This window comes from Cnephaeus nilssonii (assembly GCF_951640355.1).
Source record: "Cnephaeus nilssonii genome assembly, chromosome: 21".
Taxonomy (NCBI): domain Eukaryota; kingdom Metazoa; phylum Chordata; class Mammalia; order Chiroptera; family Vespertilionidae; genus Cnephaeus; species Cnephaeus nilssonii.
This window is the reverse complement of record NC_137092.1, coordinates 29,263,890-29,282,948: the sequence shown is the minus strand read 5'-3', so window position 1 is coordinate 29,282,948 and position 19,059 is coordinate 29,263,890. Positions and strand designations below refer to the sequence as shown.

The window sequence follows — 19,059 nt, the reverse complement described above, 5'->3', positions numbered from 1 at the left end:
AAGAATTTATGTAAGAGGCCTCAGAAGGATGTGATCTCACTCCCTGACTGCCAGTTCATCTCACATGACGAAGTGGTGAGAAAGCAGGAGAAGTCATTTTTGAGAGAATAGCCTTCTGTGATCACATTGAGGTCAAGGCTAACCTCGGGGCTGTGGGCTGAGTTCTAGCAGCTTCTGTCTTTGAAGGGCGTCTGGATGAGCCCTCCCGCCCTTTATGCAGTCCTTTTACATGTAAGGAAACATATCCTCTTGATCTAAGGCTCCTTCTTTCAGCAAGTACTCTGCGTGCAAGTACTCTGTGTGCAAATACTCTTGTGTGCAAGCACTCTGTGTGCAAATACTCTGTGTGCAAGCCCTTTGTGTGCCTGGAGTGCTATGCCAGGGAGAGGTAGCAGGATGCCCAACACAACTCCTGCCCTCACAATATACAAACAGCAAATAATCAGAATGCTGTATGAGTAAACAAGTGCTCTGGGAGTTACTGGGGGTGGGTGGGGAAATACTCACCTGGACTGAGGAAGGTCAGGGAAGCTATCACACCGGGAATGGGGAGGGGATAATAGTGAGGCTGTTGCAAGGGGTGCAAGCTGTGTGAGCCCACAGCATCCTTGTCATCACGATTCTTAGGAGACCCCAGAGATCTCTACCAGGTTCGAATCCCTCATGCTGGAAGGCCGATGTGTGAGTGAAGGCATAAAACAAGTTAGACCACAATAGGGACATGATGTAGAGTGTGTTTAGTGGCATGTTTCAGAAGGTTTCATAGGCCACTTTGGCCTTATAGCTTGGTAATGTAAAAGTCATTTAAAAGGCTTTACATTTTTTAGTTATATTTGACTTTGCGTTCTGGCGGGGCCGGGGGCAGGGATGGGGTGCAGGATATATGTGGTGAGGGCAGTGAGCACAGATCTGGGCATTCATTATAGTCTCAGGGTGCAGCCTTCAAAACTGTCACGGGTCTGCTGTAGGTCAGGGTGCTAGTCCAGGTTGATGGAAAAATTAGACTATACAAAGGAATGACGAGCAGGGACCAAATTGTGGCAGGACTTTTGCAAAGAGCTCTGTCATGAGTCCCAGGGAGGATGGCAGACACTAAAAATGTAAGCAGGAGAGTGACACGTTCCAAATTCTGGCTTAAATAGATCCTTCTGGCCACTGCGTGGAAAGTAAAGTGGAGTGGGGGCCAGAAATGGTGAAGACAAGTCCTAGAGGGTGGAGGACTGTCCCCACCTCCTGAGTCCTTACTGTGCACAGGCCGCCACGTGAAGCACCTGGATTGTTATTTACCGGAGGAACACTCCGGAGTCACCAAAGATGTTCAGCTGAGGAGTGACTTTATGAGATTCCAGTAACCCTCTCCATAAAGGCTGGGTCTTCGGCATTCCATGGCCCGGCCTGGGCTGTCCAACAGACTTCGAGATGGACTTGAGGATGCGGTGCCTCTTGTCCATCGTTCCACAACGTGGTGTCAGTGGGGCAGTTACTTGGAGCTGCACCTTATAAGGTTCCTGAGCCCAAACTTGAGGTAATAACAGTAAGAGGCTGGGTTACTCCATCCAAACGAGCCCATGTGTGGAGAGAGCTGAGCTGCGATGCCAGGTGGGTTGGGGACAGAGGGGGGCCTGAGGTTCAGGGGTTGCAGGCAGCTTTCTGTGTGGTCCCCAAGGCTGTTTCACTTCTGTGACAGGGCCATCGGGAGGAGAGGCGGACTGCACATATGACCATTCTGACACCTTCTGTCTCTGCCATCTAGTTAATCAGCCAGTCTGTCCCTTTCACCTGTCCATGGCCTTGCCTCGCTTCTGGTTGTCATTTCTCCCCCGAACATTGCAGAGACCTTCGATTCTTGGAATGTCCCACATACTCCGGCCAGAATTAACATCTGGGGATGTCATTCCCAGTGCATATAAAACCCTTTAAAAGCTTGTCACCCTCTGTAGAAAACCGAGAGAGGAGAAAGTACTTGTTATTGTTTTGTTTTGCATTTATTTAATTACTAAAGAAGATGGACGTTTTTCCTCTTTGTCCCACATTAATTTGGTTCTGGTGCACCATACAGTAGGTACTCGAAGATATCTGTGAACCCTTTCAAAGAGGATTAGTCTGGAAAGGTTGGGTGTCGGCCTGCTCAGAGGCAGAGGGATGGACTGACCCATGGCCCCTTTCCCTTCCTGGGAATCCCAGCGCTGTGAATGTTCAAGGCCTCCTTTATCTTCCTTGATTCAGGCTTATCTAAGATATTTAACCAATGGACAGGCTTCCATTGAGCGATTCCCCATCAGCTTTAAAACCTACTTCTCAGGAAACTACTTTCATCATGTCGTGCTGGGGATTTATTGCAATGGCCACTATGGCTCACTGGGCATGAGCCGGAGGGCTGAGCTGATGGACAAGCCGCTGACCTTTCGGACTCTGAGTGACCTTATCTTTGACTTTGAAGACTCCTACAAGAAATACCTGCACACGGTCAAGAAGGTCAAGATTGGGCTGTACGTCCCCCATGAGCCTCATAGCTTCCAGCCCATTGAGTGGAAGCAGCTGGTCCTCAATGTCTCAAAGATGTTGAGGGCTGACATAAGGAAGGAGCTGGAGAAATATGCCAGGGACATGAGAATGAAGGTAGGTGCTGGGAAGGCAAGCGAGGGATGCAAGATTCTCTCTCTCTCTCTCTCTCTCTCTCTCTCTCTCTCTCTCTCTCTCTCTCTGTTTCCCCAATCCCTCTTGCCTCATCCCCACATTTCTGAGATGGTGAAAACTTTCTTGAGGTTATCTTGCTTGGTAGCCACCCTATTTAAAAAAAAAAAAAAGATAAGCCATTTGCTTTCTGACATGGACAATTAAAGTCGCTCGTTGCATATACTACTTCAAAAACGAGAGCTAAAGTCAACTTAGATGTTACAGTTACAGCAATGTGTTGGTCTGCAGTTCTTTCTATGAAATCAATCTAAAATGTTAGTCATTTAATACTAAGGCCTTTAGTTTTGTTTTGTTCTGTTTTGCCTGTATAATAGAGTGGCTGATCATCCCAGTTTCCCTGAAACTGAAGATTTTCCCAGGATATGAGATTTTCAGTACTTAAAACCAGGAAAGTCATTCCCTGGCAGGGTAGCCAGTTGTTTGGAGTGTCGTCCCTGAACACCAAGGTTGTGGGTTCAATCCTCGGTCAGGGCACATGCAACAATCAACCAATGAATGCATAAATAAGTGGAACAACAAGTTGTCTCTCTCTCTCTCATCAACTTAAACATTTTTTTCTTAAACCAGGAAATTCCTGGGCAAACCAGGATGAGTGAGTGGGTCCCCAGCTTTGGAAGAGCCACATTATTTCTGTTTTGCTTAATAAACAACAAAGCTCTTTGGCAAAAAATTCTGACCTGGTGTCACAGTGGCAAACAAAGGAGCACGTGCTCTGCCGGCTTTATATAAACTCTACTTGTAAGTCCTTCCTTCTACCTTGTCACTTTCAATGTGACATGATGCCTGCTTGTCCTTGTCCCTCCAGGGCCTGTGGAGTCACTGAGAGAAGCCTGTGCAGGCACTGAGGACCACAGGGGAAAAGGGTTATCCACATTCAGGCTCGGTTATGTTCAGCACATGGGGACTTGTCATCGTCACTCTGTGGGACCTGGAATGGAGATTCCTGGCAAATTGAAACCACTCTGTGCGTGTGTGTGGGTGGAGAGTCAAAGGAACAAGCTGATTTCTGGGGCAATGTAGATGGGACTTTGCCTGCACGAGAGAGGAACTTGCTGAGCAACTAAACACAGCCCAGGAGGCTGAGGCACTGGGCTCTGCTCCTCTCTCTCTGCCTCGGTAAAGGGGGCATCATACCCCCTGGGAAGTGGCACCTTTGCTTCTTGCTTGTGCAGGATGAGAGAGGAACTCGGTGTCTCAGACTTCCTCCTGGAAGTCTCCCAGCTCAGGGCCTTCTAAACCATGTGATCATGAGTGGGCTAGGGGCTGGGGGCTGGAGGCTGGGCTGGGGGAAGACTCAAGAACGGGGGCCGTTAGAAACCAGTGTGCCAACTCCTTTTATCTCCTTCAGATCCTGAAACCTGCAAGTGCCCACTCTCCAACCCAAGTGAGAAGCCGGGGGAAATCCTTGTCCCCCCGAAGGAGACAGGCAAGCCCCCCGAGACGGCTCGGCAGGCGAGACAAATCGTGAGTAGTAGTTCCTCAACATTTGTGGGTTTGTCCTGGCCCTGGGAACAAAGCTGTGTCCTGGGCTTGGCACTTGAACCAAGCAGTGATATCCAAGCAGCTGGTCTTCATTCGGGAGACATCTCTTATGGAAAAGGACCCACCTTATGCACATCACCCCTATTACCCTTCTCGCTGACAGTCAGCTGTAGACACAGGTAGAGAGATAAGCCTAAGACTGTGTGAGATGAAGAATAGCCCCACATCCTGGCAGCATGGAAGGAACACTGGACTTAGAATTAGGATCCTGGGCCTGGACCCATCTCAGCTACTGGGGAGCTCCGTGACTGTAAGCATATCATGAAACCTTTCTGGGCTTAAGTTTTCTCACCTCCCAATATGGGATTGTTGGAACTGATGAGCTTCCTTCAAACCCTGTAGCCCTCTGTACCCAGCAGAAATTGTAATCACCCTCTGTGGGTGGTGGCATCAGAAATACCCACTGACTCACCCTCTTCCTTGGCTGACTCTACTCCCTCTTGTTTTAGTCCTGAGGCTAGTGACTCCACACCTACTTCTTCGGTCAAAACGACCCACTTAGGAAATGACAGATTGGAGATGCTCAAAGTAACCAGTGATTAATCCACTGGCAGATAGTTGGGCCATGATTACACTGGGGGGAAAATAATGCTTTTATTAACAACAGTGGCATGCTGTGTCACATGAGGTTCTGACCCTAATCCTGCCCCTGATGCTGACCATCACCCTTGACCCTTGACCCTGACCCTAACTCTGTCTCCCCTTCCCGATCCAAACATCCATCATTGCTTTCACTAACAAAGTAGTAGTTGTCTCAGAGGACTATGAACGTGTAAACCCTCCCCAGAGGGTCATTTAGGTTAGAGCGAGTGACCCAGAAATAGGAATCTGATTGCTCCTGGAGCAGGGGAGGAAGCCTTCTCATCTGATTTATTATCCTTTCTGCTCAAAGGGGGCTGAGTCCTTCCCTTGGGAGCTCCTAATCTTCAGCAAATGGTGAGCAGTCCACAAAGCCTGCTCTTCCCTCTAGACTCAGGTCCAGAGCACGAGAAACCCTAAGCATTCTACCCGATGGATTTAGGCACAGAATGGATGGCAGCGGTTGGCTTTTGAGATAATTCCCGTTGGATCCATTTTACTTGAACCCACAAGAACTTTGCAGTCCATGGCATGTTAAGTTTTTAACCAGAAAACGTTACCGTGGTTGACCAGGAATAGTAAAACTCAGTAAGATCGCAGAAGTTGGCTGTGCAGACAAAAGTCAGAATGATAAGCTAGGTGGTGGTGGTGGTTCGAGAAAAGTGGAGGGAGAAGGTGTCTTTGAGTTTGGACTGTGCAATTTGAGGTGCTTCTTGGGCATCCAAGGGCAGTGTCCTAGAAGCTGCTGAAAATGCAGATCTGGAACTTGAGGAAGTTGGGGAATAAAGATAATGATATGAGAACCATCTACTTAGAAGAGACCATTGACATGATAGCTGGATGAGTTTGCAAGGGAAGAAAGAAGTGATGTTAAGGCTCTCAGTAGGCCAGAGGAAGAAGAATCTGAACAGAAGATTGCAAAGAGTCAGTCAGAGAGTAAGGTTGGAGCAGCAGTGTGAAGGGCATGCATGTGCCACGGAGGACAGCTGTTAAGAAGGTAGCTGCATAGGAAGCGGGGAAATGAAGGGGGGTTTGAAAACAGTAGATGAGGAGATGGAGGTGGATGGACTATATATTACATGCTATTATCCTGCCTGTGAAGGAGGCCGAGTCATCTGGTGGGAGTGAGGACGAGTGTGGGTTGTCAGTACCAGATGAAGAAAGGGCTGCACACAGCACGAGGGCCCAGTGGAGGATAGAGAGAAGGGTCCTATAACCCTGTCCTCCAACTTGAGCAAGTGGAGAATCACCCTCAAGGCTTGTTAAAACAGATGGCCGGGCGCCTCCCTCAGCATTCCTGATGCAGCAGATCTGGGTGGGGCCTGAGAACATGGTGTCCTAACGACTTCCCAGGCAATGCTGATGGGTCAGGTCCAGGGACCACATGCGGAGATCCACTATTTTATCAGTCAGAATGGGAGAACTGATTGGGGGGTTGGCCTTAAAAAATAACAGGATGTCAGCCCAGCTGGTGTGGCTCAGTAGTTGAGCATCCACCTATGAACTAGATGGTCTTGGTTCGATACCCGGTCAGGGCACATGCCCAGGTTGTGGGCTCGATCCCTAGGTGGGGGTGTGCAGAAGGCGGCCAGTCAACGATTCTCTTTCATCATTGATGTTTCTATCTCTCCCTCTTCCTTCCTCTCTGAAATCAATAAAAATAAAATTTAAAAAAATAACAGGATGTCAAGATGAAGGAGCAGATGAGGCCATCGAGTGTGGTTCAGGGGCTTAGCCCTGCCCAGTCCTGCCTGGGCTTCTAGATAGTGAGGTTGCTTAGATAAAGTTAGAGGTCCCTGGCCTGGACCCAATGGTTGGGCCCCACTGAAGTCCCTCTGGAAGGAGTCCAGTGGCTCTTCTCCTGAGGGCCAGATAGAGAGGCCCAGATAAAGAAACCCAGTTCTCAGTCCTCCCCCAGGCCAAGCCCATACCCTAATCTCTGGCTACTTTGTCGTGCAGTCAAGGCAAGCGACCAGGCCTGTGCCTGCAGAGGACAGATGTTGTTAGACTGCCACAGCTGTAAGTGCAAAGCCACCTGCCAGTGTCGGGCCCACTCACCCTCTCCCCTCCTGTCCACCTGAAGCCTGGGAGTGGGCCTGGGCATGGGGAGGAAGACCGGGGAGAGGACAGTAGTCACTGGAGGCGCTGGGAAGGAAGACCTGCAGGAAGATGGGGGCTCACTTCCATCACCCTCCATGCCCAGCGGGGAGGCCCCTGGAGCACAGAGGTGATGGCTCTGGTTCAGTGAAAATAAACTTTTGCAAAATGGTGAAGGGTGGCTGCCTCCAGCCCCTGAGTCCCCCACACCCATGCCCCTACCCCACAGCCCTTTCTCCTGGGCAGAGCCCTCATTCCCTGGAGTCTCTCTTCATAGACTCCTCCCAATGGGTCAGAATTTGGGGACTTTTCCAGTTGGCATTGGAAGAGTTTTACCATCAAGGGAGCCTAGGTGGCTTGTAGGTTCCTGTGGACAATTTTATAGGAGCATATCCAGTGAGCCCAGGGTTATTCTTGGTGTTGGAAGCCCCTGCCACTTCTTTCCTCTTTGCCCTAGAGGACAGATATCTTGACTGAAGTTTCAAAATGGATTGATGTGATAACAGGAGAGAAGATTCTCTCCCCAATTCCTCCTACACCTGAAGTCTGAACTGCAGGGCTGGGTCAGGGGTCCCAGGGCTGCCATGTAGGCAGAGAGGGAAGTGAGATGAAGAAATGAGAGTAGAATGAAGGGCTGCAAGAGGTGGGGATCACCGGACGAGCGCAAGCCCCAAGCCCCTCCCTCCCTCTCTAGATCCCTGCTTCCGCCAGGGGACACACTAGCACCCCAACACCCTGGTTCCCAGAGGTGTGTCCAGAGAAAAGGAGCTTTTCACTCGCCCAGGGCCTTCATCACGCAGGCCTTTCTCCAGGTAACCTTGCTGTGGGTGAGGAGAAAGTGGCGAATTTTGTTATGACTCAATTAACTCCACCAACTCTGGGGACCCTACTGTAGTATGGTCAGGGCGCAGTAGGGTTTGGAGACTCCGTCACGGAGTTATTATTTCAGCAATGACATAAGGCCATCGAGTCATTTCTAAATGGGTTGGGTGCCATGATGCGGCTTAGGAGTGGCCCTGAGGGTGGAAAATGCCATAACAGGCAAGAGGCCCATCAGCTGTGGGGTCCCAGGCCATCTGTGTGTGGGTAATTTTAGTGGCTGTACATCGCCCCTCCTCCCTGCAGCTGGAGCCACTGCCAGCCCTGCATTCCTCTCTATTTTTGCACTTGTCGGAATAATCCCAGCAAGGAGGATCCGTGTCACTGGGTTGACAGTCAGCTGAGTGGCACGTAGCAAAGGGTGCCCTAGCGCCAGCTGAGACAGAGTCTCTAGAGGGAAACGACTCCCCCACTCTCCACCCACCAGTCCTTTCTCATACTCTCTCCTTGAGGAGAGTTTAAAGCACCTTCCACACCGAACAGTCAAGTGGTTCCTGTGGTTTTTAGAGTCAGGGAAATGGAGGTTGAGATCCCTGTTTAAAAGGTCTTCTGTGACCTCAATTAAACTTCTGTCTTCACAATTCAGTCCCCTCCTAGCTCTTTCTTCACTGAAGGGCGTCCACAGTGGTTCTCAACAGGGGCCAGGACGCCCTCTGGAGAAGGGTTAGAAATGTGGTGGGAGGGGAAGTGAGAGGGTGCTCCCCTCTAGGGCCCTGGGGTGCCAGAGACCGTAAAGGTCCTATGGAACTCAGGACCATCCTCCCCAGTAAAAAACCAGTCCACCTAAAATAATGCAGCAGCGGCCCCACTGAGAACCCCGAATGTCATTGGGGTCCTTTCCAGTTCTGACAGTCCTCGCTCTATGCTTGCTGCCTGTGACCTGGACCTGGGAGGATAGAGGTGAGGGGACAGTGGCTTTCTGGCTGGGCTGCCTATGTTAGCATGAAAGCAACTCATACCCATTGGAGTGACACATGGAACGTTCTTCCAAATTGGAGCAAGAGTCCCTGAGGACGCACCAGAACCTGTCTTCTCTCCCCCGTCTGGCTCCTTTGTCCTCTGTCCCTCCTTCACTCTTTTGTTGCTGTTCATGATTCTTTCCCTCTCTTTTTTCTTCCTCTTTGATTCACCTTCTTCGTCATTCACTCTATATGGAACAATCGCAGTCTTTGTCCTTCTGTGAAGGGACTAACCCCACGGTTCTTTCCTGCTGTTTCTTTCCTGTGTGCCTCCTTCACTACTCACACAGACACGTCATCTCTGCTGGTTACCAGATGTGTGGTTTTCCCCACACCAAGCAATTCTCGGTGACGCCAGCTGGGTGTCCTACCGTGTAACTCAATTCTGACACTACCTACCAGGGCTCAGCCCCACAAGACTACCCCCCCTCACCCCCCACATACACTTCAGATGCCAGTCGAAAGCCCAGGTTATCACTGATGCTTCTGACCAACTGGCTCTAGATCGGAGGTTCCAAGGACCCCCTCCTCAGGTTCAGTTAATTTGCCAGAGCGGCTCACTGAGCTCAGGGAAACTCTTACTTACGTTTACCAGTTTATTAAGGGGTAGGATTAAGAACACAGATGATCAGCAAGATGAAGAGTTGCATAGGGTGAGAGGTCGCCATGGAGTTGGGCATGTCACCCTTCCCGTGTGGATGTTGTTCGACAGCCTGGAAGCTCTCCGAACCCCATACTTTTGGGAAATTTTTGGAGGCATGATTGATCATTAGCTCCATTTTCAGCCCTTATCTCTTCTCAAGAGAATGGGGCAGGGTCAAAATTCCAAGCTTCTAATCATGGCTTGGCCTTGCTGATGACCACCTCCAGCCAAGAGCCCACCCACAGTCACCTCTTTACTACAAAAGATGTGCCTAGTGCTCTAGTCACTTGGGAAATTCCAGTGGTTTTAGGAGCTCTGCGCTGAAAATGGGGTTGAAGACCAAACTGAATATTTCTCCTTATAAATCACAATGTCCCAATCTCTGTGGAGGGTCATGGCTTTAGTGGGCTTTGCTCACCCTCAGGGTTGTAGAGGTCAGTCAGCCCCACCTTAATACAAGGTCTCCTTTCACTGCTGGGCCTCGAGCTCGACAATGGAACTCCCACTGCACCCTGTGGCGAATAATCAGGAAAATGTCTCCAGGCATCTGGTTGAGTGAGGGCCAAGTCTGGTGCTGTTTAATGAAGTCACGGATAATCCATTTGGTTCCATGGTCTAATCACGTTGACAATGTGTTGAATGGGGCCCAAGAAGTCATTCTGTTTAGATCCCAAATGAGAAAATATCCCCAAGGATGGGAAGGAGGAAATTTCTTTAGCGTGGAAAGCAGATGGGAAGAGAGGAGGGAAGTGTGTGTGTGTGTGTGTGTGTGTGTGTGTGTGTGTGTGTGTGTAGAATGAGAGAGAGAGGAAGAAAAGCTATGGAGGAAAAAGTAAAACCTCCAAGATGGTGTGGGGTTTCTTTCCAGACTCCCAGAGAAGGTAGTTTCCAGCTCAGAGGGTTGCCCAGCTCAGCTCGCCATGGGATTTCACATGATCCAGGGTCTCTGGGGATGCTTGGAAAAACCAAGATGGAATGATGGGCCTTATCAGGGGAGACCGGCTTAGGCAGAGAGCCAGGTCTCCAGAGCTGACCACTGTAGACAGTCAGACAGGGTTGGGTCCTGGAGGGTTCTCCATCACAGAAAGGAGACGTGAGATCAGAGCCCCGAAGCTGTGCCCTGGAATCTCAAGAGCCAATGGCTCTTGGTCTCCGGCCAGAGCCTCCTGCCTGGGGAGGGCTTGGAGGAAAGGGCAAAGGACTGGAGAGTCTCTTCAGAGCCAAACCTGTCTTGGCCGAGTCCTATTTACATCACAGCCTCAGCTGTCTGCCCTGTCAGCTGCCAGCATCAGTGTCTGCCGTCCTGGGAAGTAAGAAATGCGAGCCAGGAGCAGGACTGGCCTTGAATGAGGGTGACAGGTGTGAAGGAACCAGTCCCCAACCCAGGGTTCCTGCAGAGGAGGCCTACCCAAATAGGCCACAGTCCTAAAACGGGGCCTGGCCTGAGCTGATTCCTTCGAGACTCGACAAGACTGGAGGGACTGGGGTCCCCAGCTGAGCTTGTGAATGCTGGGCCAATACCACCCTGACCTCATCTGTTCCACGTCCTTAACAGACTAAGAGGTTGATGTTAGAGCTGCACCTTTTCCGTGCATCCCTTCCAAGAATCCTGAGTCCACTAAGAATCAAGTGTCTGGTTGTGAGGGCGCGTGCAGGTGAGCACATGGGCACGTGCACCCCACCCTAAGGGGCTGTGACCTCAGGAGACAGGAGCGAGAAGCATAGATGGACTGACTGGTGGCCTGTGGGTCCCCACCAGGCAGCCCTGAGTGGACCCAGATGTCCCATGTCCCTGCAGTGTCTCACCCTTGAAGGGGGAGAAGCAAGAGGCAAAGTTGCATGGGAAGAAAGGGAATGGATTTAGCTCCACTGAGAACAGGAAGTGCTGTTTATCTTGGTAACCCCAAGACCTAGAAGGTTCTTGGCACAAAGTGTTCTAAATCAATTCTTGTGAGTGAGTAAGTGGCGAGCGGGTCTCAGGAGCCCTGCTTTCCCGCTGCCACTCGGGTCCTCTGACGCATCCTGACAGCAGCCGAGCAGAGTGGAGGCAGAGGGGCCAGGAAGGGACTGCGTGGTTTAGGGGGAACCCTGGAGGCTTTCCTTCCACTTACTGCTGCTGCTTTTATTTGTTTATTTATTAAAAATATTTTTATTGATTTCAGAGAGGGAGGGAGAGAGAGAAACATCAATAATGAGAGCGAATCATTGATTGGCTGGCTCCTGCACGCCCCACCCTGGGGATGTAGCCCACAATATGGTATGCGCCCCGGCTGGGAATCGAACCTCGACCTTCTGGTTCATAGGTCGATGCTCAACCACTGAGCCATGCTGGCTGGGCACTGCTGCTTTTCTTAAACCTTAAGTCTCAGAGACACCCACCAACTCCTACGTTCAGCCCCGGGATGCGAAGTCCTCCCCAGCTGGGTCCCCAACGTGCTGCCCACTTTCTGGTTCTGAGTCTCCCCTGGCATCCACATCCTGGCCGAAGCGCTTCCGGGCACTGAGGCTGACTCAGCGCGTGTGAAAGCCTCGATGAGCCACCCAGAGATGGTCCGCCCTCCCTGAAATGTCGAGGCTTAGGCAGCAGTGGCGAACGCTGGAAAATTTCCCACAGAATACCTTCTCTGGGGCCACTGCCTCTCCTCCCCAACCTGCCTCCTGAGTAGCCCGTCTCAGCCGACCCTGGACTGCAGGCCCGAGGTTGGGGTTCAGCGTAGACGGGGGACCGGGCCGTCAAGCATCACCCTAGTTCTCCCTGGATACATTGATGTGAGAACAGACGCAGCTGGGGTTACCCACGGGTGCGCCCCCGATTTCCTTCCACAGAGTGCGCAAAGAAAACGTAAAGACCCTGCCCCCGCTTCCCGTAAAACAGAAGGCAGCCTGAGAGCCTTTCAAAGGAAAGTCTTTTGATTTTTTTTTTTCCCTTTTTAAAATATATTCCATTGATGCTTCTACAGAGAGGAAGGGAGAGGGATAGAGAGTTAGAAACATCGATCAGCTGCCTCCTGCACACCCCCCCACTGGAGATGTGCCCGCAACCAAGGTACATGTCCTTGACCGGAATCGGACCCGGGACCCTTCAGTCCGTAGGCCGACGCTCTATCCACTGAGCCAAACTGGTTAGGACAAGTCTTTTGATTTCTTTTCCTTGTTGGGACTGGGGAGGAGTTTGGAGAAATATATTATTCCGTCGAAAAGAATAACTGGCTGTGATGAGAGGTTCTGGGCCAGTGCAGACGCAGCTGAGTCATCATCCTGGTGCTTGTGTTTCTTAAAAATAAATCCCCTGCAATGTTCTAATTATAGCCGGGGGAGCCCTTGGAAGAGCCTCTGCCCCCACAATAGTGCCAGCTCTGGCCCTGAGCGGAGCTGGCAGGGACTGCGCGGCGTTTCTGGCGGGGCCTGCAGGCAGGTGGCACTGTGATAACCCACTTCCGCCCTTCGCCCGGCCAGGAAATGGTGGCCAGTGTGGCTGTGAAAGAACAGGGTTTCCTCTTCCAGGCGGTTCACCAGGATTCTCATTTCCTACCAATGTTAGTCTTCTTTCCTCCCCTAGTTTCTGGGTACCTATGGGGACGTAGGAGGGGCAGGGATACAGCCTAGTCCCCTTCCTTCGGAAGCCCTCACACTACCTGTCACTGCAGAACCACACTGAGCTTCCCGAGCAGGCAGGTTCCCCAAGTGGCTTCCAAGGGGAGGTAAAGCCTCTCCTATATGGAAAAAACAACATGTTCTTCCTACTTACTGATTGTTAGAATGTTGTCATGGTGACTTGAATTTCTGGCTGAGGGCCTGGTCTCTGTTAAAATGAAAATAGCCCCCGGTAAAGGTAACAGAATGAAGCCCTGTCAGCCATTTGCATGTTCGTGAGAACTGGACCGGTCTATTGAGAGGTTCAGGATATTCAACCGTGGGGGTTCACTGATGAATTTACTCGGTTCTGCTCTCAAGGTGACCACAGTCTCCAGGGCAGGCACAAGGTTAGGAACCTGCAGGATTCTGGGACCGATGAACAAAAGGAAATGCCCTAGGAAGTCAGGAAATTCTTCACGGGAGAAGGGGCATCTGGGCTGGACCTTGAAGGGATGACAGGAGGGAAGACATGCGGGAGGGCATTCCGGAGCCACGGTGCGGAGGCAGGCGTGGCCGTGGTGCCGTTCGCCGGTGCTTGGGAGGATGCTTTGCGTGGGGCGCAGAGGACGGGGCGGTTAGCATCGGGTTAAGGACATGGGCTCTAGATCCTGGGGACAGGCTCTGGCTCTACCACTTGCTAGCCATGTGACGTTGCTTTGAGCAAGCTCCCTAACTTCCAGAGCCTCTGATTTCTCCTCTGTGGAGTGGTTAGTAACTGTAACAACCCCGTAAGGTTATGGTGAGAATTAATCCGTATAACCCTCCTACAACAATGCCTGGCACATAGTAAGGCCTAATAAACAAAAGCTATTTGTAATGGACATTTCTCTGCGCCTGGGAGGCCCGGGGGAGCTGGTGGAAGTGCTCAGGGAAGGGTCAGAAAACGGAGGCGCAAGACCCCAAATTAAAGTGCATTTATTTTCAAGGGTGCCCATAGAAGAACATGAGTAAAGGTAAATGGTGGAGTGTTAGGAAGACACAAACTATGAGAAATGTGGTGAAAATTCTGTTCCACGAGGCTGAGGGGCTCCAGAGTGAGCCCCTGAGGAGGTGGCGTGCCTGTGATTGGTTGCTGCGAGGACCCTGGGGATGCCCACACCTCAGGGCTGAGTGGGGAGGCTTTGTTCTGTCCTTGACCTACCCTGTAGCCAATCCTGCCGCCGACTTACCAGCAGGCACTGCTGGAGACAGGACCGAGGGAGAGAAAATAGGTGAGTGCAGATTTATTTTTACCCCTGAAAAACACTAGTAAGCCGGTGTCTTACTAGCAGTATTGTTATATAGGAAGGACAGCACATGGAGAGTTTCAAAAGAGGCGTGACTTGGTGTGGAAGAGGGTCCCAGGCCAGGGAGAAAGGTTCAGAGCCTGGGGGAGCTCATTGGTGGATGCTGCAAGGGCCATGGGACAGGGATTGTCTTGTTAAACACGAGGAATTGCTTCATTTTCAGAGACAACCGGAGAGCTAAAGAGCCACGAGGGCCTAGGTCCTGCACAGGGTTCCAGGGAAGAGACTGCCGCTTAGAAGTCAGTCTCTGGACTTCATTTAGGGTGTGGCAGCTCGCCCTGAGTGGACTTGTAGAGAACTTGCTAGAGACATGTTCTCCTTACTCTAAATACTAACCTTCAGGCCTCCTCAGCACTCACTGTTCCTAGCATGTGTCTGAATTAGCCTTGTATTCATGAGTTAACGAAGGGAAATGGGACCAATTAGGATAACCTTCCCCTCTGGTCGTGGGGAAGGTTAGCTTGAAGCTGTGACTTAACCATGAGTCACCATATGTGAACGAAGCTCAACTGGGTGGTGGGGGGGCCTCTTACTACTACTCTCTGCCTCTTCAGAGAGCCGCCTGGAGGGCCCCAGCTGTCACTTCCCCAACAAAGACAGGAAAGGGGAAGAAGGTGAAGGGCACATGCCAGGTGTCCTTTGAACAGGTGTCCTGGTGACCGACGGCCACTCCACACGTCTACTTAGTCCAAGGCTACGCCCAGTGTCAGGGAGGCTGGGAAAGATGGTGTGTATTCTGGGCAGCTCTGTGCCCCGCTAGAAACAGGGGTGTCTTTATTGAGGAAGAAGGAGAAGAGTGGATGTGGAGGGGCAACTGACAGGCTCTGCCATAAAACCATCCGCTAAAAACAAGTGTAATTTATATCGGGGCAAGAAATATATACTTACACAGTCACCATATTGGGAGAGGTAGTGTGGAAATCAGATTTTAATTGCTCTAAGCAAGCAAAGATTAGCTATGAGCACTTCAAGCGTAATCTTTGAGAAAGTGAATTTTTGATTCCTGAATTTTCTAAAAGTGGGGCACACTGTGGCGGGGAAGACACATAAATGCTTCGGTGTAGTTGTCTGTGGGAAGTACCTTAGAGAATGTATTTAGGGAAGAAAGATGTTTTGCCACTGAAGGACTTCGCAGGGTGCCATGCTTTTTCAGATGTTTTCTCAACGGTTCACCTGATTGTATACATTCAGGTCTGGAGGAGTAACCCTCTCTCACAGACAACAGCACCTCTCCTTGAGACCAAGTCACCCGAGGCCTCTTGCAGCTGCTGGCTTCCCCCAGGGCACGGACACCAGGAAGCCAAGGTTTTGAGGAGACTCTGGCTCCCATTTTTAGTCCTTCTGTAGTAAATGCAATTCTTTAGACCCTTGTGAGGTTCACAAGTTAGAATGTGACCGAATTTTCAGGCTTAAAGTTGAACAAACTTATTCAGCAACGCGTACATCTTCTTGAACTCTAGATTGAAAGCCTGTTAAAAGGTTCCTTAAAAACCTATAAAAGGTGGACAAGAACAAGAGGTAGAGGAGGGAGCTGAGGCTGCTGGGGTGGGGTGGGGTGGGGACAAATGTCGCAGGGTTAGGAAAACGGAGTAGAGGCGGCCCCTGAAAATACTAAACATGTTCTTTCTCCGTCCCATCCCTTTGCCCCACCACCTGTCTTTTACCCTTAGGCCTGCCCTGCCTGAGAAGAAGGGGGCTGACCTCAGCACTCTGAACGAAGTGGGCTATCAGATTCGGATTTAGGCAAGCCATACCAGCCGGCCAGAGGCCTTCTGTGGTGCTTCTCTCTGCACTTTACCCAGCATCTTCAGGAGGAACTGCAACTATTTATTAACCTGGGGATTTTATTTTTAAGGATTCACTTGGAAATAGAATCTGAGTGGGTGGTAACAACGTAAAAAAATTCACAAAGGGGCCAACCATGAAAAGGCTAAAGTCATAAACCCCACTGGGGTTGGACTGTCCCCCTCACTCCAGATGGAAAGGATACTACTATCACTGTAGTTTTTTATTTTTCCATTTACCCGCATTCTTTTACTTGCTTTCACCATTATCCCTCACCAAGTAAATGTTTCTGAAATCCTCCCTCCCACTTTTGATATAGTAAGGTAACTCAATCAGTATTAATGTTTTTTGCAGCAATAACAGAGGCAAAGATTGGTGGGTGTTTTTTTAAGCTGTCAATATTACCTCAGCATTTTGACATCAGATATGCAAGCTTAATGGTGTTTTGTTTTTTATATATTCTATTTGTATGGGTTCCCCAATATTTCCCATGGGGACCGCCACAAAGTTTGGAATTCTTTCTTGGTGCATACATGTGATGAGATTTAAGGTATAATATGCAGGTGTTTTGCTAAAAAGCACTGAAATTCTTCTGGCAATACGGGAAACCATTTTTAGGATCTTGGAGTCACTTCTTTCTCAAAGCATTCACTGACAGCAGCTTTTGTTCTTTCAAAACAAAACAAAAACAGCACAGTGAGAGCTAGTCTCTGTCCTGTCACTAACATTTAAACTTTGCAGACTCTACAAAAGCAGAAGCGATCGCGCAGTACTGGGAAAATTTAGCAGTATGGCAATTACCTCTAATAACAAAACTCAGCAAGGTAAAGAAGCCAGGCATGAAACAGCAGGTCTTCAGAAACAGATCATCTTTCTGCTCACATTTCATCTGATCCTTAAATTCTGAGCTGGGCCTTGATTCCGAAGGACTCACTGTTGTGAGAGACCTGTTCTGATGTCTTATATTAAGACCAAATGGGGTGTGATGGGATTATTTTCCAGTACCTCACTTTTCAGTACGACCTCATGACATTTAGGAACTGGTATTGGAAAAATGCAATGAATTAGAGAAGCACGGAACCTTTTTTTTTTTTTTTTTTAAATGGAAACGTCTTCAGGTCCCACATTACACCTGAAAGCGTGACTTGGTTCGTGAAGCACAGTATGACTATCTGGCCTGCACGTGGTAGTTACAGTGACTTACGGCTGCAGATCATACAGCATAACTCCAACAGCATCCCAAGTCTGTATGTTATCAATATCAAGCGTACAGCTTCTATTTCATTTGTTTTATCTTCGTAACCACGCCAACTCATGAGACCAAAAGGCGGAGTTAAGTGAAGTCTGCTAGTCTGCAAAAGTGTTAGCTCAGTCTCAGGGCTCCCCTCTGGCTTTCTTTGATGAGGCGATTTTAGGAAGGGATAAAAAAAAAAAGGTAAGAATCTGCTCATTCAGATTCTTGACCTCTGAGGGTGACATGGAGAGCAAAAGGACTTCATTCTCTAGCCATCTGCACATGAACTCATTTTACCCTCAACGTCAATGTTATTACTGGAAAGTATTGTTTTCTAGGAAAAGAAGGAAGTCTAATGTCTTTACATAAACAGGAGCAAGTAGGTATACATCTCAATTAAAATAAAGAATAGCATTAAGTTAAAAATTCTGAACTTAATCGCTTCAAGAATAGTATTATCGGTCAGCAGAGTTTAAAATGAGTTATCTTTGTATATCTTCCCAAGGCAAACCCATTTGCAACCCATGGCCACGTGCATTTAGAGTAATCAGTAAATCATTTCATTCTCATTCTGAAAACGATACTATCAATCTGAAACTTTATTGTATATTAAGACTACTTATAACATTGCAATCATTCTAAGAGCTTGGAATAGGATTTTCCAAGCATTACCTAAGTATTGTCCCAACTAAAATACAAAAACTCCATAGCTACACAGCCTGTTTCCTACAAAAAAGAGGAAAGTAGGGATATAAACTGTTCCTAATATGCTGATGGATAAACCTTAAAACTGCCAATTGACTTGATGATTCAATTAAGTAACAATTTCTTCCATACTACTTCATTTTAATCATTTCCCCAAAGCAAGTTAGTCACAGAAATATGAAAATTCAAGGAAGATGTTTTAGTTGTCATTCTATTTTTAATACCTATGGAATGTTAATTTCTAAAAGATGTGAGAAAGAAACCAAACTTATAAAGTCTAGTGATGTAATTTAAGTCAAAAAAAATCATGATTTGATTCTCCTCCCCCCAAAAAAATTGATTTTTAAACCGGCTACAATTCAAAAAGATCAAAAATGAAACGGAGATGATTTGAAATCTAGTTTTGAAAAAGTTATTTATGTAAGAGAATTGTTATGCGTAAGCCACTGTGGCAATAAATGCAAAGTTTAAATGAATGACAGGAATCTTGATTTTAGACTACATGTTGTGCTGTTTTGAGTACACTTTACTTCAAAAAGTGTTTAGTATTTTCTATACACTCTGAAATCATGAGCATTTCACTTTTTCTAAGTCAATTATTTCATAAGGATTTTATTAATAGATATTGGTAAATAGAACTTTGGAAATCTTAATTCAGTATTCTTACTATACCCAAGGCTTTTGTAACCTAGTTTTATGTACAACCTTGTACAGTTTTTTTGACATACAATTCAGAATCTTGTTTATTCTCTTGGACTTTGTTCTGGCCAATACATTTTTTTTAAATCTTTAAGGAAAACTGTGATTGTTTTAGTGGGTATTTTTCTAAGTAAATGACAACTTGTATACTGTATTTTAGAGAATGCCAGATAGTGCATGTTTCAAGTTCATGTTTTTCTCATCACTTATATGTTTATACAGCATGAGACTTTAATAAAACCATCCTGGAAACTTAAGGATTGTTTTTCTTCTAAAAATGTAACATGATGTATTTTTTTTTCTTGTCCACTTACTTGT

At 48.5% G+C, this 19,059-nt stretch overlaps 1 protein-coding gene across 1 annotated transcript in view; it reads left to right on the top strand.

The window, feature by feature from the left end:
* The window catches only part of VASH2 (vasohibin 2), a gene marked incomplete at its 5' end in the record, with an annotated part of 37,086 nt that extends 18,128 nt beyond the window's left edge, over nucleotides 1-18,958 (top strand). The window contains 3 exons of the mRNA XM_079762190.1: nucleotides 2,238-2,619; nucleotides 4,046-4,161; nucleotides 15,989-18,958. Coding sequence (XP_079618316.1) covers nucleotides 2,238-2,619; nucleotides 4,046-4,161; nucleotides 15,989-16,061 — 571 coding nt within the window. The 3' untranslated portion in view covers nucleotides 16,062-18,958. The remainder of the gene's footprint in view (nucleotides 1-2,237; nucleotides 2,620-4,045; nucleotides 4,162-15,988) is intronic.
* Between the last annotated feature and the right edge of the window lie 101 nt (nucleotides 18,959-19,059).